Below are 16,090 nucleotides of genomic sequence, written 5' to 3' on the forward strand. Positions count from 1 at the left end.
GCAGGGCATGTGAACAGGTGTGAGGTCTGAGGGATAATGAGGCGTTGGTGGAAGGATAGATCATGCAGGGTCTTTGAACCAGAGGGAGGAGTTTGGCTTTCCAGGTGATACAGACACCAGTGGAGGACACTGAACAGAGGAGGGACATTATTTGACTTTTGCATTAATATGACTCCTCTGTCTATGATATGGAGAATAAATTGAAGGGATATAATAAGAGCAGGGAGCCCAGGAAGGGGTCTACTGCAGCAGTCCAAGCATGAGAGAGATGGTGGTGGCTCCAACCAGAGAGGGAGAAAGCAGATGCTGCCCCTAGTTATTAGGTAAAGCTGATAGGATGTGTTGATGGACCTGATGTGGAGCAGGCGAGAGGAGTCCTGAGTAACTCTAGGACTGGGCCTGAATGAGTGCAAGGAGGGATCCTCTGTTTACAGAGATGGGGAGAGCTCTGGTCAGGAGCTCAGTTCAGTTACTGGACCTGGTAGGTTGCAGAAGCTGAAGAGTCAGGAGGAGCTGTCCATGGCAGTCAGCTCTGAGAGTCACAGGTTCAGGGAAGGGGCCCAGGCCTGGGTGGCCTGGGGGTGAGGAGGGAAGGCCAGGGAGGGGGCAAAAAACTGTATGTAGATTGTGTGCCCTTTTGTGCTTTGCTGAGCCTGAGACCCTCACCACCTTCCCAGAGGGCTCTGTGATCTTAAAAGTCGCAGGTCCCCAGCCCAGAGGGCTGCTTGGTAGGAGAGGCAGGCTTTTGAGACAAGGGCTCAGGAGGGTTTCTGGCCAGGCGCTTGTTTTCCACCTCCCATGTGTGAACACCCAGTAACCACACCCTGTACTGCAGACCGATCTCCAGAAATCAATTTTAAATTTCAGGTTTGCGTGCTCCGTAGGGGCCAAGTGGCTGGAAGCCCAGGACAGCGTGCCCAGATTCCGGACACCAGATCAGTGTAGCTTCCAAACTCTGCCTCTCTGAGATACCAACTCCTGACATTCCTGCTGTTTCTCACTAGAGTTACACAAACATGTGGCTGCAGGTTATCTCAGGAAGGAGAAAGGCTCATCTAGACCCACCCTGGTGTTCAACTTGCCAAGCACATTCCTGCAAGACTTTTTTTTTTTTTCCCAATTCAGCAACACTTGGGAGATCACTTAAATTCAGGAAGCTAAATATATTGGGATTAGGTTTGGCTGCATTTAAAAGAAAATGTAACAGTGGCTTAAACAAGATAGAATTTTGCTTCTCGCTCACATAAAAATATCTGGAAATTGGCATTCCAGGACTGGAATAGTGGCTTTAAGGTTATCGAACACCCGAGCTCCTGTGCCTTTCTGTTCTTCCATGATTGTTGTGTGGCCTCTATCCTTAAGGTCACTTCGTGGTTCAGAATGGCTGCTGGAGCTCCTGCTATCAGAGCCACATCCCAGGCATCACAGAAGGAGGAAGCAAAAGGGTGAAAAGAATGGACTTCAAGTTAAATCAGTTCCCTGTAAAGACCTCATTCCAGACATCACGTACAACACAGACAGAACTAACTTAAGTAGCCAGCGATCTCAGCAAGGAATGTGGGGCACACTCAAATTTGGATTCTTCAAGGAGGGTTTAACTATATATTGCTGACGTGTGAAAAGTGTAGGGAAATCTATTTAGTAACCTTGGAGCCATTCCCAACTGAAGACCTAGGGGATGAGCAGAGTAAATGATTACTGGAACACAGAGGGCCACCCAACAGCAGCTACCGCCCTCTGTTAATACCACAGGGAGAGAAATGGAGGAATGCATACCCCAACATCCCTTTCCTCTTCAGCTGATCTCTGACTGGGCCCCCTGCTTGGCCAAATCCAGAGAGTAAAGACAGTGGTGGATGCAGCCCATCTAGGTCACCTCACTGCTCTGAATCTTTGGCCAGAGAACTGATCTAGAAGACCAAAAGGAGGACCACTTGCACAGGTAGCTACAAGACATCCGGGAAACGTTATTTCCTAGCTAGGTGCATTGAAGATTAAATAGGGCCTGTTAGGAAGGGGAGGCATATCCCCATGTGGGGCCTCTCCCACACCAGAGATCAGGAGCGAAGGTCCCTGGGAGGGGCAGCACCTCTGGATGGGTGGGAGAGGGGAGTTGTATGAAGGGCACTGGTGACACCTGCACGTGAGAAGGACACAGTCACGTGGGAATTTGGGGGAGGATCATTCCAGGCAGCAGGATAAATACAAGAGCCATGTGGCATGAATGGGCTTGCCAGACACTTTGAGGAGGACAGCAGGACCTGGGGAGTGAGGGGGAGAATGATGGAGGAAGGTCTGGATCTTATTCCAAAGCCAATAGAAAGTCACTGAGCTGTTCTGAGCAGATCAAGTATGCACGATTCGTATTTTTCAATGGCTCAGCCTGGCTGCGGGTAGAAGGGCAGTGGCCTGGGGACCAGATCAGAACCAGGGAGACCCGTTGTCCAGGCAGGAGCCCGTGGATGCTCTGCGGGGGAAGCGAGGAGATGGAGCAGGTTCTCTCTGGAGGGTCAGCAGGCAGGCCTTGTGCATGGATTGCAAGGGGGAGGGAAGGAGAATCCAGAATCACTCTGAGCTTTTTGGCTGAGCGGATGGGCAGATGGTGGTGCCGTTGACAGAGATGGGGACGCTGGGCGAGGAGGAACAGGTTTTCAGGCTCTGGACAGACATCCAGCCGCTTTGCACACATCACCAGGCCAGTGGCTAGGTGACTGGTTCTGTGTAGCCCATGTGGACAAGTTGCCAAAACACCCTGGAGGCCCTGCCTCAGTGAATAAATAGCCTCTGGCAAGGAACAGTATCTGGGTGGAGCTCCTCAGGGAGGCAGTGACCAGTGACTGCTGAGTGCCATTGACTGTTCGGGTGACCTGCCCTTTCCCAGGGCCTCTGGGCCACCTCGCTTCCATTGAGAAGGGCTGTATCACCATTTTCTCCCAGAAACTTCACAGCCAGAGCTAGCAGAAGGCGGAGGAGGAAAAATTAACTTCATGATCTCTCTGACAGTCCAGTGTTCATTAATAGAACCCCAACACTGCCTCTTTGACATCTGCTTAATTGATACCAGGTTTAAGAACCAATTTCAAGCCTTGGCTTCTTGTAGCTAAAACCAGCAACAGCTTTTGACTTTATATTGTAATACCTCAGAGTCAAGAGCGGCTCCTCCTCTGCCCCATCGTGAGGAAAAGTGGTCTGAGCAGCAGGTCCCAGGCACCCAGTGTGAGTATTCTGGCTTAAGTTGGAGGCGCAGCAGTTGTTGCCAGCTAACTGCAGTGAGAACTTTCTGGCACGAGAATGGGAATCAAATGTCATTGTTCGGGACACAATGGAGTTCTTCTGCCAGATGTGGTCTCCATTTCTGCTGCTTATCCCCAAGCCTTACACACACACACACACACACACACGGCTGAGGACAGAGCTATTCCAGGCAGTCGGATTGATGGGGCCCAGCCTCCCGTGGTTGTTAGACAGTCTGCTTGGGCAGGTGGCTCACAATCCAATCTGGTGACATTGTGGGCATTCCAGGGACACGTGAGAACCAGATGAGGGCTGCCACAGGGAGTCACCAGTGGCTTGAGGACAGCGCAGGACACAGGTTCTTTGCCACCTGTGGCCTAAGCTGATGGCCCTTCCCCATCTCCCCCTGCCCCACATCTGCCCATCCAGGTCAAGGTTCTGCTCTAGCCTATACCCGGACCCACCGCTCTGCTCACTGTCTTTAAAGCTGCCTCTCTGTTGGGCTCTGGGTCATAGCAAGTGTTGCTTGGAAGGTTTGTTTAGCTGGTCCCTTCAGCTGGAACAGAAAGAGCTATGGGTTGTAAACTTAGTTCCTCCAGTGCCTGGCAGGTCCTGTAAATGTGGAAAGCAGGAAGCATGAAGAACCAGAGTAGACCTTCTGAACCGGGCCCTTGCTGCTCAGGTCCACTCACTTCTGGGACCCATCAAGGTCAGATCTCTGTATTTTTCAAGCAAAGCCCAAAAGCTGAATTGATGTGAAATCTCCCATTTAAAAAATTTTTTTTTAATTTTTTTTTAAAAGTTAGCAATTAAGTCAATTTTTAAACACCTTTCCAGCACAACTCAGTTAAACACACAGACCAGATTCTGTCCACAGGCACTCTGAACTCTGTGTTACACGGTACTTAGGAGCTACGATAACTAAAATTTGTAACAACTAACATGTATTAAGTGCTTTCGATATGCCGTGTACTGCACTAAAAGCTTTGCACATATTCTCCTCAGTTAGATTTTGAAATATCCTGTGGGAGAGGGGCGGACCAGGACACTGAGGTACGTGGGGGAGTTAAATCATTTGCACAAGTTACCTGGTTAGTAGGAAGTGGCAAAATCAAGATTTGAACTCAGGCCACATGCCTCTGGAGCCCTTCTCAGGGTATTGCATAACGTGAGAGTATTCTAGGATTGGTCCTTGCATTTCAGGGTCAAAATAAACCTTCTACCTACAGCTATTCATTCATGTGCCATATTTTTGCAGAACGGAAATGAAGGCCCAAAGAAAGTCAGTGGTTTAATAAAATGGCTCATGATTCATTCTTTGGGCTCTGTGATACCCAGAGTCCACAGATGAGGGAGGGCCCTGTGTTCGGTCCAGAACAGGAGTGTTCATCTGTGCATTACACCCACAAACATATTTAGCAGTGGAAACTGCTAAGTTCAACATACAGAACTACACAGGTAGCAAAAGAATCACTCAGAGAAGGATGACACCCAGAGAGGACATGGGTCATGTCCCCTTCACCCACAGCCGGTCTCCAGGTCAGGTGGCCCTTCAGCTCCTGCTTTTCAACCTGCGGGAGAGGAGATAACACAGCCTGGGACCCCCGGGACCACCCTCTGACCTCCTGGGGAGCAGAGCGGGACAGAGGTTGAATCAGCCAAGAGCCAAGGACTTGGCCAATCATGGCTGTGTGGCGAAGCCTCCAGGAGGACCAGGTCTTGAGAGCTCTCAGCTGAGAACTCCTTGGAGATGCAGGGCATGTGGCCTGCCCGGAGAGGGTGCTAAAGGTCTGCACCTTTCCCCAGACCTTGCCCCGTACATCTGGCTGTTGCTTCCTGTCCTTTATCCTATCCTTTATTAAACTGGTAAATGTAGAGAAGTGTTTCCCTGAGTTCTGTGAGCCACTCTAGCAAATTAACCCAGGGAGGAGGTCATTGGAACCACTCCTCTGTGGCCTGTAGGTCAGAAGCCCAGGAGACAGCCTAGACTTGCAGCTAGCGTCTGAGGTGGGGTCTGGGGCAGGGGCAGACTCGAGCTCACGCCAGGTAGGCAGTGTCCAAAATGAGTTGAATCCTTGGACAACCCTACTGGTGTTCCAGGATTGCGTGGTGGGGGTAGGGGAGCAACACCCCGCATTGGAGTCAGGTGTGTGAACCTGAAAAGAGTTGGTATGAGCAGAAATTTTAATATTTTTCACAGAGAAAGGGGCCACCTGTGGCCAAGAGCCCACAAAGCTCATTAAAAAATCTACAGCATTCTCAATACCCTCAAAAAAGCATGTTTCTGTGGGCAAGTCCTGCCTGTGGCCTTCCAACGGCAGCCTCTTGTTTAGTATTCTGAGTTACCTGTGGTCTCTACAGATATGAGGGGTCCTTGCCAAAAGGCTTCTGCTTCAACATTCTAGGCTAGATTAACTTCTCCCCAAATGACAGGAACATGTGGGAAGGTTAACACGTATCACAGGCTCTTCATAGGTCAGCTTATTTCCAGTCAGTTCTCTTCTCCCTTCCCCGCCTTCAAAGTATTTCAAATTACATGAGTGACATAGTCTTATTGTAAAATACTCAAATAGTTCAAAGCAAAGGTGGCCTTCCCCATCCACCATTCACACTGCTCATCTCAGAGGCAGCCATCGTCTACTGTTCATATATCGGCTAAGAATAGTTTCTCAAGGAGCAAGAAGGAGAGGATGGAGAGAACTTGGTCAATACAACCCAGGGAAAGCCTCCCTGGGGAGGCAGAATTGGCAAAGACCTGGATGATAAGGGGGGTGGGGAGCATGTCTAGGCTTTGGGAGCAAGAAGTGCAAAGGCCTTGAGGCAGGAGCATGGTACATTCCAGGAGCAGTGAGGAAGTCAGCATGACTGGAGCAGAGGGAGAGCTGGGGACAGGTACAAGTTGTAACTGGGGAGAATCAGCGTTCAGATCATGTAGGGTCTCCTGGGCCAAAGGGGGGGACTTTGGCTTTTATTTGGAGCAAGATGGACCAATGGTGGAAGAGCTTGTGCAGAGGAAATCATGCTGTGGCTTCACATTTTATAAGGAACCCTCTGGCCACCGAGTGGAGAGCATAGTGCAGGGGACAAGGGGGTGACACCAGGTTGTTGAGTCCACCTCAGTAGTCCAGGTGAGAGGTAGAAAATACTGATTTAAGTCAAGACCTGGGTTTACTGAAGGGCTTTCTTTCTTCCCTTGCATCCTATCTCCCTGCCATGGCTTTCCTAAGGATGGATGACATCACAGACTCCAATCGTTTACCTATAACTTTAAGAAAAACAGACATTAGAAGGCATCGTTTCCTGGGCAGTGCACGTCAGGGGCCACGGGAATCTGTCTCAGAGGGGCCTGGGGTGCATCGCTCCCAGCTGGCACAGGGCAGGAACCGCCTAAGCCCTGGGAGTGGCAAAAATCGGGTCCTGTTTTGAATCTTGAAGATCCCCAGCACCTGTTTGTTCGTTAGAGATAGCAGTTGCACGGACCTATCCCTTTAGAAGAGCACGTTGTTAATTCAGTGTTTTCCCAAAATGCCTTTCTACGTCAGGTAAGGCTCCAAGTATCTCTCGTGACAGGCCAACGAACGTTGGTTTTGCCACTTATTTGATGTGCATCCAAAAAATAATGAGCGTATCACGGAATTTCACGTAGTTACTTGGGTTAAGACTTAAAGTTTATCTTCTGAAAAGGTCTCTTTAAGGAAAGACATCAGATAATGATCAGTGATAGCACAGGCGGTGTGCAGAGGAGGCCCCAAAAGGCGATGAGAAGGGGGTGGGCAGGTGAGCGTCATGGGGGTTACACCAAATCATCGGTGGGGCTGGGACTGTTACAGTGACGGAAGCGTCCAGATGACCTCAGCCCTGGCCCAGCAAGGTCAGAAGGTTCGATCATGGAAGGAAACCAGGCCCGTTTGGGTCTGCAATGTCCCCAAGTTTATGTTGGACAAAGCAAGTATTGGTTGGCTGGCCTGGCGTCATTGAAAATATTGAAAAACTGGCCTTTTGACTTGCGCGGCCACATCTTCCAGGTTCTCCCCTTGCGTCAGAGCTGTCTGTCCATCTGCGTCGGGGCTGGGCTGGGCGAGGATATTGGATCATACGTGTAGTGTGTTCCAGATGTGGGTTTATAGAGCTTCATCACCACGGCAGTTTTAACAGAGCGGGTTACTGTCCCCACAGGGACGCTTTACTTGTAGTGCTGCTGATGCCCAGATGCGCTGCTTTCGGGGCATTTTTTATTGTCCTCGAGCAGCAGATCAATGAGGCTCTCCCGCAGCCAGCTTCTTTGGGCAGGGGTGGGTGCATCCCGCAGACACGCACAGGGAGCTGCTGGACAGGAGCGGCCAGTGGCTCATCTTCTCGGGAAATTAGTAGCATAGAGATGTAAGCACGTTGAGACCCTGGTTCTGAGCCCATTAAAAATAAGAGTTCTTCAGGCTGTTTGCTTTTCGCCAGCGCAGCAGATTTGGGGCTGCTGACTGCAGGTGAATTATGCACCAGGTGGCGGCCTCCTCCTTCCCGGAGAAGGGTCTGCCAGGAGGAGAAGGGAATCAGCTTTGTCCTTTCTGCAATCCCCAGAGACCCAGAGAGGCCGCATCCTCATTAACAGCTGCTCTGTCCTTTCTCCTCATAGTTTGTCAAGAGCGGGCAAAAAGTTCTGCCCCGAGTGCCCTGGTTTCGTTCCTATGAGAAATAGTTACTGAGCACCTGCCACGTGCCAGGCACTGCTCTAGGCCTCAGAGCTGGGAGGCGCAATCAGTGATCCCAATCCCGCTGGTGCTGACATCAGGACTGCAGGCAGACAACAAGCAAGATAAATATGGAAAAGTATACAGTTAGAGATAACACTGACTCAGAAACCAAAAGAAGGGGTCTGAGAGTGCCTAGGTGGCTCAGTCGTTTAAGTGTCTGGCTTCAGCTCAGGTCATGATCCTGGGGTCCTGTTATCAAGCCCTGCGTCGGGCTCCCTCCTCATCAAGAAGCCTGCTTCTCCCTCTCCCTCTGTCTGCTGCTCTCCCTGCTAGTGCTCTCTCCATCTCTCTCTCACTGTCAAATAAATAAAATCTTTAGAAAAGGTGGTGAGGGGTCTGAACTGTCAGGGGCAGGGAGAGGAAATAAGAAGGGGGTGAGGGCCCAGGCCATCGGGATGCTGCAGGAAAAGTGTTATAAGCAAAAGGAACAGAAGAGGCAAAGGCTCTGAGGTAGGAGCAGGCCTGGCAAGTCTGAGAGCAGAAACGAGGCCCCTGTGGCTACAGAGAGTGAGCAGGGAGAGGATCTGGATCCAGCAGGGCCTGTGGATGACCTCAGGGACTTTGTTCTCTGGGGAGTGGGGAGCCACAGAGGGAGCGAAGGAGAGAAGGCCCTCGGGCTGCTCCCGGCAAAATAAATGGTCAGCGTCCAGTCAGGAAGAGAAGCAGTTGGCCTAATTCAGAGGAGAGGGGATAACCAGGTACCCAGGGAAGAGGCAACAAGGCGGCAGAGTAGATACACTTTGGAGGAGGAGCAACGGGCTTTGCTGATGGATTGGATCTGGGAAGAGACATGGGACCAAGGAGTAGCAAGATCATTGCCTAAGCAACCAGAGGAAGGGGGAGAAGGCACGCAGGGATAGGTGAAAGCAGGAGCTCAGGTGAAGGTGTGTGGCACCGAAGGTGTCTCTAAGGTGGCCACATAACCTCACTGTGTAGGCGGTTCTGGGTTGTGTGAAGTCAGTGTGTGCCAAACGCCAGCCAGCCTCTCAGCTTTCCAGCATTTTCTCATCTACGTGCTCATACTAGTATTGGATTCTTTTAGTCAACTGTTACTGTTTTGTTTTAAAGAACTAGAGTCCACTGCCCTGAGAGAAGCCAGGACCACTTGCCCTAAGTAAAGGAAACTAAACGGCTCAACTAAACGTAAGCCAATACTGCAGCCCACTGGGAGCTCTGAGCCTGCGGCCGCCTCACTCCCCGTTGAAACAGGAGTCATGTAGGTGTTAAGGACATGACGGCACTGGCTAACATTTCCTCCTGGAGCCTATGGGTAGTGAAGGGAGTCAAGTTCCCACCACGGGTGTCCTCGATGTTTGGCCATGTGATTCTGTGCCAGGCCCACCGCTGGGATGTGCCAGCTAAAGCCACCTCCGGGGTGACTGGGGGACCCCACATCCAGCGCAGGACCCCTAGAACAAACTGAACGGGAATCGTCAGGTCTCGAAAAACCCACTTCATCCATCCCCTCCAGAGGGAGGTGCCATACCTGATGGAAACCCTGTGAGTACCTACAGTTAAGGCGGGGTCTTCTGGGGCTTCTCCAGATGGTGTGTGACCTTGAGGATAGATGTTCACACAGTTCCAGGGCCTGATGATTCCTGTTCCGTTTGGAACACAAAGCCAGTTCTTTCCTCCACCACCGCTGGCAGCCATAGCTAAGAGGCTCAGGGAACACACCTGGACCCGGAGGGTGGCCCTTAGAAAAGCCCCTCAAGTGCCAGGCTGGAAAGCGCAGGCTTTGCTGTGCTTCCTTCCATCACTCACAGAGTGTTTACAGAGCACCCATTGCACATTCCCTGGGGGAGGGGGTGTTGGTGGGGGAGTGAACAGCACCCTGAGTCACCCAGAGCTCTCGATCCAGGGAAAGTAGATCATAAACAAGTGACCCAGTAAAGGAAACCATTTCAGAAGGAGAAAAATGCTAAGAAGATACTTAACGCTGATGTAATAAGGAGTAAAGAGTGGGGGCTTCTTTAGACTGGAGGAGGCGAGAGGGGTGCGGCCAGACTTTGCTGAGGAGGTGACCTCAGGTTAAGATCTGAATAATGGAACAAGCCAGCAAAGTGAAGCCTCAGGAAGAGTCCCAGGCAGAAGCAATAGCAAGTGCAATGATCCTGGGGCAAGGATGAGTTTGGAGCATTTGAGAAACCACAAGGAGGCCGGTGTAGTCAGGTGAGCAAGGGGAAGGGAAGAGATGAGGTCAAAGGAACACAGGAGGTGGGTTGGCAGCAAGGGCAAGTCTGGAAGAGTCTTAGGCCACAGGGAGGAATTCAGTTTTACTTCCCAGTGCCATGGGAAGCTATCTTGGTTTTAAACAGTGAGGAGATAAGATCGATGTTTGCCTCGGGGGAAGCTCTAACTCTGGTTCCATCCCTATTTGGCAGAAAGATGGGATGAAAGAGTCATAAATCTTTTCATTCTTCGCTGGTAGGGACAGAGTGCTGGGGGGTGGGGGTCTGATTAGTCGTCGTTATGTCTCTGAGGGGCTCTTGGTGAGTGGGATCAGCAGCTCTTCAGCGAAATCTTCAGATGCCTGGTAGACCCTGTATAGGTTTCCTCTTTCACGGTTCTAGAAGCCAGAGGTCCAAAATCAAGGTGTTGACAGGGTTATGCTCCTCCAAAGGCTCTAGAGGAGACTCCTTCCTTGCCGTTCTTAGGGGCCCCTGGAGCTCCTTAGCTTGTGGCACCCTCTCTCCAACCTCCAGCTCGGTCCTCACATGGCTGACCCCTCCATGTCTGGGTGTCTTCCCTCCTCTGTCTCTTACAAGACACCTGTCACTGGAGTTAGGGCCCACCTGGGTAATCCAGAATGATCCCACCCCCAAGATCCTTAACTACGTCTGTAAAGATCTTTTTCCAAGTAAGGCCACATTCCCATGTTCTGGGGGTTAGGACGTGGAATCAGGGGGTCTCGAGCCAAGACAGATTCTAAGAACCATAAGGAAAAGGAAGCCAACGGAGTGTGGCCATAGAAGGATGAGAGAAAAGATTTCCATTGACTATTTCCCTAAACCTACTAAATATTCAAATACCAGCCATAGTATTATGCATCCACTCTGCAAACATTTATTGAGTGCCTGATGTAAATCACACATCATGGGGCCGCTGGGGATTGATAGCCTCTGCCCTTATGGGGAGAGACCCATGAAAGCACCTACACACAGTAGGGCTTCTAGAACACAGGAGTTTCCTTTCCTCCCTAAGTGCCTTTCACTGTTATAGCTTCATTGAGAAACAAGAAAAGTCATGAATGAAGCCACAATATCTGGTGGTATATAATTAAGTCCTAATGACACATGCTGCATGCATACTAAGAGCTCGAGGAATCAGAAGCCAGAGCGATCCCTAGAAGAGGTGTGACTTGGCTGATGGGTTGAATCTGGGGAGAGGTAGGAAGTGGATTCCAAAGTAGAAGGATCCATGTGGACAGAGGAGCAGAGCATTCAGTCGAGGAGTGTTCAGGGAGAAGGTGAGACCGGTGGGCTGGCATGGCCAGATTTCAGTAGACGTGAACAATTCTTGGGAAGGTTCCAAACAAAACAGAGTATAATCTTCCCTTGGTTTACATAGTGGTTGCTTTCCCAAAAAACAAAAACGGAATACACTGCATATTAATAGCCTGCAAAAAAAAATGTTTACATGTAAACAGGGCTTGGATAATTTACAAACAAGTGTTGACCTCCCCATGACCACCCAGTGGGACTGCGGACCCAGGATATTTCTTGTGCAGGACAACCCCACCATGCCTTGCCCACCCCCAGCCCACACAGGACAGTGGTGCCCCCTCCATCTGTCCGCAGAGATTTACTTTTTTTTTTTTTTTTTCATCATTTTATTTTATTTTTTTTTTTTTTATTTTATAAATTAATTTTTATTGGTGTTCAATTTACCAACATACAGAATAACACCCAGTGCTCCTCCCGTCAAGTGTCCCCCTCCGTGCCCGTCACCCATTTGTCCGCAGAGATTTACAAATGCCACCCTGTTTGAGAACCACCATTGCCTCGTGGCCTGCTGGGGCACTAGTAAGGAACTGGCTGGCCGCACCTCACTTTGGCTCCTGCTTGCAGGTTCCATGCAGGTGATGAACAAGACCCGGCGCATCATGGAGCAGGGCGGGGCACACTTCATCAACGCCTTCGTGACCACGCCCATGTGCTGCCCCTCGCGCTCCTCCATCCTCACCGGAAAGTATGTCCACAACCACAACACCTACACCAACAATGAGAACTGCTCCTCACCCTCCTGGCAGGCGCAGCATGAGAGCCGCACCTTCGCCGTGTACCTCAACAGCACGGGTTACCGGACAGGTAAGGGGAACCAAGAGGCCGTGGGTGGGCAGGCAGGGAGCGTTGCAAGTGTCCTGGCCTCGGGCCAGGATGTGGTCCCTGTCCTGCAGGGATTTTAGATGTTTTAGGTAGCCCATAGACAACTTCATTTTAATTTAAAACTTGTGCATTTATGCCTTAGAAAAATACAAAATGATTTGCCTATAGTCGTGAAAGAAACAGACCTTTTCAAAGGAATTTGAATTTAAAAAAAAAGTCCATTTATAATAGCAAATATAATAGGCTAGAAGTCCTCATGCATGAGTTAGCATTCCCTGTGAGTTATATTGGGGACTGATTTTTTTACTTTAGACCATCAACATGGAAGAAGGTTCCAGAAGAACATTGGTGTATGGGGTGGGAATTAAAATTGGTGTGGAAAATAGGAGCATATGTGGGACTATGCAGCCACTCTGCAGAATGACCCGGGAGTTGACATGGACAGTTTGTCAACACTTGGCTGTCTGCACTACCCAATAAGCTCCATCTCTCCGGTGCTCAGTGCTGTGTGTGCTATCCCGGGGTGGGGCGGGGGTGGGGGCAGGTGGATACAAAGAGAATGGGACTTCCTGTCAGTCTATCTTTTGGGAAGATACCTTAGTTGGTTCCCAAGGCTCACCTGCCAGCCTGCTGGCCTCAGGCAAAGACACAATGATAAACACTCATCTCTAGCACCACTGCAAAATCCTCCAAACTCAATTAAATTGAATTTTTAAAAAATGAATTCTCTCCTCCTTGGGTAAGGAGCCAAGGCAGTTGCGAAATCAGACTCCATGACTGGGATCTTGCTACCCCAGTGATGCATCCACATGACAAGGGGTTTGTTTGGTGGGAGTGACAGGAGGAAAAGACCAAGGCCTCTGCTGGGTAACCTCAGAGATGAAGCAGCCTTCTAGGCTTGGGGAGCGGGGCAGGGAGGCTTTCCCTCAGATACATGTGAGGCTAGTGGGACACATAGTGGGGTGGGGAGCAAGAAGAATGTGTTTCTTTGCAGGTTGATTCTCCTGCCACAGTAACCCAGAAAGTGGATCCTCCTGAGAGAACTAGGAAGGCCTCAATCCTATACACATAAGCCTGTTGGTTCCCAGGTCTCAGCAGAAAGCCACATGTGTCAGAGTTTACCATGAGCACCCCCCCCCCCACAGCAGTTGTAGGATTCTGCGTGCAAGTAGAAGAAGCAGAACAGGGTCCTGCAGCAGACCAGAGGGCTCCTACTGAAAGGGGCATCTGCCACTGAGGCCCAGATAATTATAACCGTTCATGCTCAGGGGTACCAACCTTCAAATATTTCTAACCTGAATTTTTAGCTGAAACCTACTGATATTTAAAAAAAAAATGTTGCCAAATCAATGTTTTTAAATGTACCCTATGGACCAAACAAAAGCTATCTGAAGGCAGAATGTAGCTCACACCCTTTTAGAACATCTGACTAAAAGATCTATGTAGAAAACTTAAGATCTGAACTTAGAGGAAAGGATTTCAGTTTTTCACTATTGAGTATGATGTTAGCTGTGGGCTTGTCATATAGGGCCTCTGTTATGTTGAGGTACATTCCTTCTGTACCCACTTTGTTGAGAGTTTTTATCATAAATAGATGTTGTATTTTGACAAATGCTTTCCCTGCACCTGTTGAGGTGATCGTATGTTTTTCATCCCTCATTTTTAATATGGTCTATCACCTAGATCAACTTATACGCATTCATGCATCCCTTGAGTAAATCCCACCTCATCATGGGGCGTCATCCTCTTATTGCATTGTTGAATTCAGTTTACTCATATTTTGTTGAGGGTTTTTGCATGTGTTCATCAGGGATATTGGCCAATAATTTGCTTTTCTTGTCCTTGTCTGGTTATGGTATCAGGGTAACGCCAGCCTCATAGAATGAGTCTAACAGTGTTTTCTCCTTTTCTGTGTTTTGGAGGAATTTGAGAAGGATTGATATTAATTCTTCTTTAAATGTTTGGTAGAATTCCCCAGTGAAGCCCTCTGGACGTGGACTTTTGTCTGTTGGGAGGTTTTAGATCACTGGCTCAGTCTCCTTACCAGTAAATGGTCTATTCATTCCCTATTTGCTCATGATTCAGTCTTGTTAAGATATATGTTTCTAGGAATTTATCCATTTCTTCTAGGCTGTCCAGTTTGTGGGTGCATAGTTCATAGTTGCTCATAGTAGTCTTGTGATCCTTTGTATTCCTGTGTAACACCTCTCATTTCTGGTTTTGAGTCCTCTCTCCTTTACTTGGTGAATCTAGCTAATAATTTGTCCATTTGACGTACCTTTTCAAAGAACCAGCTCTTCGTTTCATCGATCTTTTCTGTTGTTGTTTTAGTCTCTTATTTCATTTACTTTCATTACAATCTTTGTGATTTTCTTCCTTCTACTAACTTTGGGCTTTGTTCTTCTTTTCCTAGTTCCTTGAGGTGTAAAGTGGGATGGCTTATTTGAGATTGTTCTTGTTTCTTGATGTGGCACTTATCACTATGAACTTCCCTATTGGAACTGCTTTTGCTGCATCCCATATACTTTCCGACGTTTTCTTTCCATTTTCATTTGTCTCGGGATTTTTTTTTTCTTGATTTCCTGTTTGGCCCACTGATTGTTCAGCAGCATGTTGTTGACTCTCCCCATATTTGTGAATTTTCCAGTTTTCTTCTTGTGATTGATTTCGAGTTTCATACCATTGTGGTTGGAAAATATGTTGATATGATTTCAGTTTTCTTAAATATCTTAAGATTTGTTTTGTGGTCCCACATATGATCTGTCCCAGAGAATGTTCCGTGTGCGCTTGAGAAGAATGTGTGTTCTGTTGCTTTGGAATGGAATGTTCTGTAAATGTTAAGTCCATCTGGTCTACTGTGTCATTTAAGGCCAATGTTTTCTTACAATTATCTGTCTTGATGACCTATCCATTGATGAAAGCAGGGTATTAAAGTCCCCTACTATCATTGTGTTGTTGTCTCTCTCTCTCTTTAGGTCTGTTAGTATTTGCTTTATATATTTAGGTGTTCCTAAATTGACCAGAGATTCAGCTGCTCTCCATTTCTCCCTGTACCTCATTGATAAGAAATGAGTCAAGTGAGCACATGTGACTGCAGAGGAGCTTAAGGAATGCAGTCTCCATTCTGGGTGATCATTTTTCCAGCTAGAAACTCTCTTCTGTAAGGAAAAGAAGAAAGCAGATGCTGAGGGAAGATTACCAAACTATAGTAACAGTTCACAACTGCTTGGGTGCATGACACCCTTTTGAGTACAAAAGATCAGCCTGAATGGTGCAAGACTAGCACCAGAAAAATGTTCCTTAAGTGGACCAACTGTGGACCAACATTTCATGTAAATAGTGCATTTAGTTGGGCATTTTACCTTGGGGAAAAAAGGAAGCTACACATTTTGAAAATGACCTTATTTGATGTCATATCTCATAGCAACAAACTGTTTTATTGTGATTGTGACTAATGGGTTGATTCTTTAAGCAAATGGGTTAGTGACAAATAGCTGAAGTGACAGTTAGTAGGGTGTGACTTGTCCAAAAATTGAAATGATAACACAATATGATGTCCTTTACTGAACCTGCAGTGTGCATAGCAAAATCATAGCAGGTCATTTTTGCAAAAGCATTTGGGATTTGATCAGTTTTCCCAAGGGCCTCTCTGACTCATTTGACTTCTGAATCTTCTCCCATGAAGTACTTACTACCTCCTCATCCTTTCCAGTGGCCCCTTCTTCAATTACCTCATGGATCAGAATATTGTTTGTCAGTGGATTTGCATGTGCTTCAAGC

General features: G+C 48.5%; 1 protein-coding gene across 4 annotated transcripts in view; it reads left to right on the forward strand.

The window, feature by feature from the left end:
- Positions 1–16,090, forward strand: part of SULF2 (sulfatase 2) — a 117,674-nt gene that overhangs the window by 35,566 nt on the left and 66,018 nt on the right. For all 4 annotated transcript variants that reach the window (XM_055303349.1, XM_055303323.1, XM_055303333.1 and 1 more), the window contains exon 3: positions 12,053–12,292. In XM_055303349.1, coding sequence (XP_055159324.1) covers positions 12,053–12,292 — 240 coding nt within the window. The remainder of the gene's footprint in view (positions 1–12,052; positions 12,293–16,090) is intronic.

Source organism: Nyctereutes procyonoides, unplaced genomic scaffold (assembly GCF_905146905.1).
Source record: "Nyctereutes procyonoides isolate TBG_1078 unplaced genomic scaffold, NYPRO_anot_genome, whole genome shotgun sequence".
Taxonomy (NCBI): Eukaryota; Metazoa; Chordata; class Mammalia; order Carnivora; family Canidae; genus Nyctereutes; species Nyctereutes procyonoides.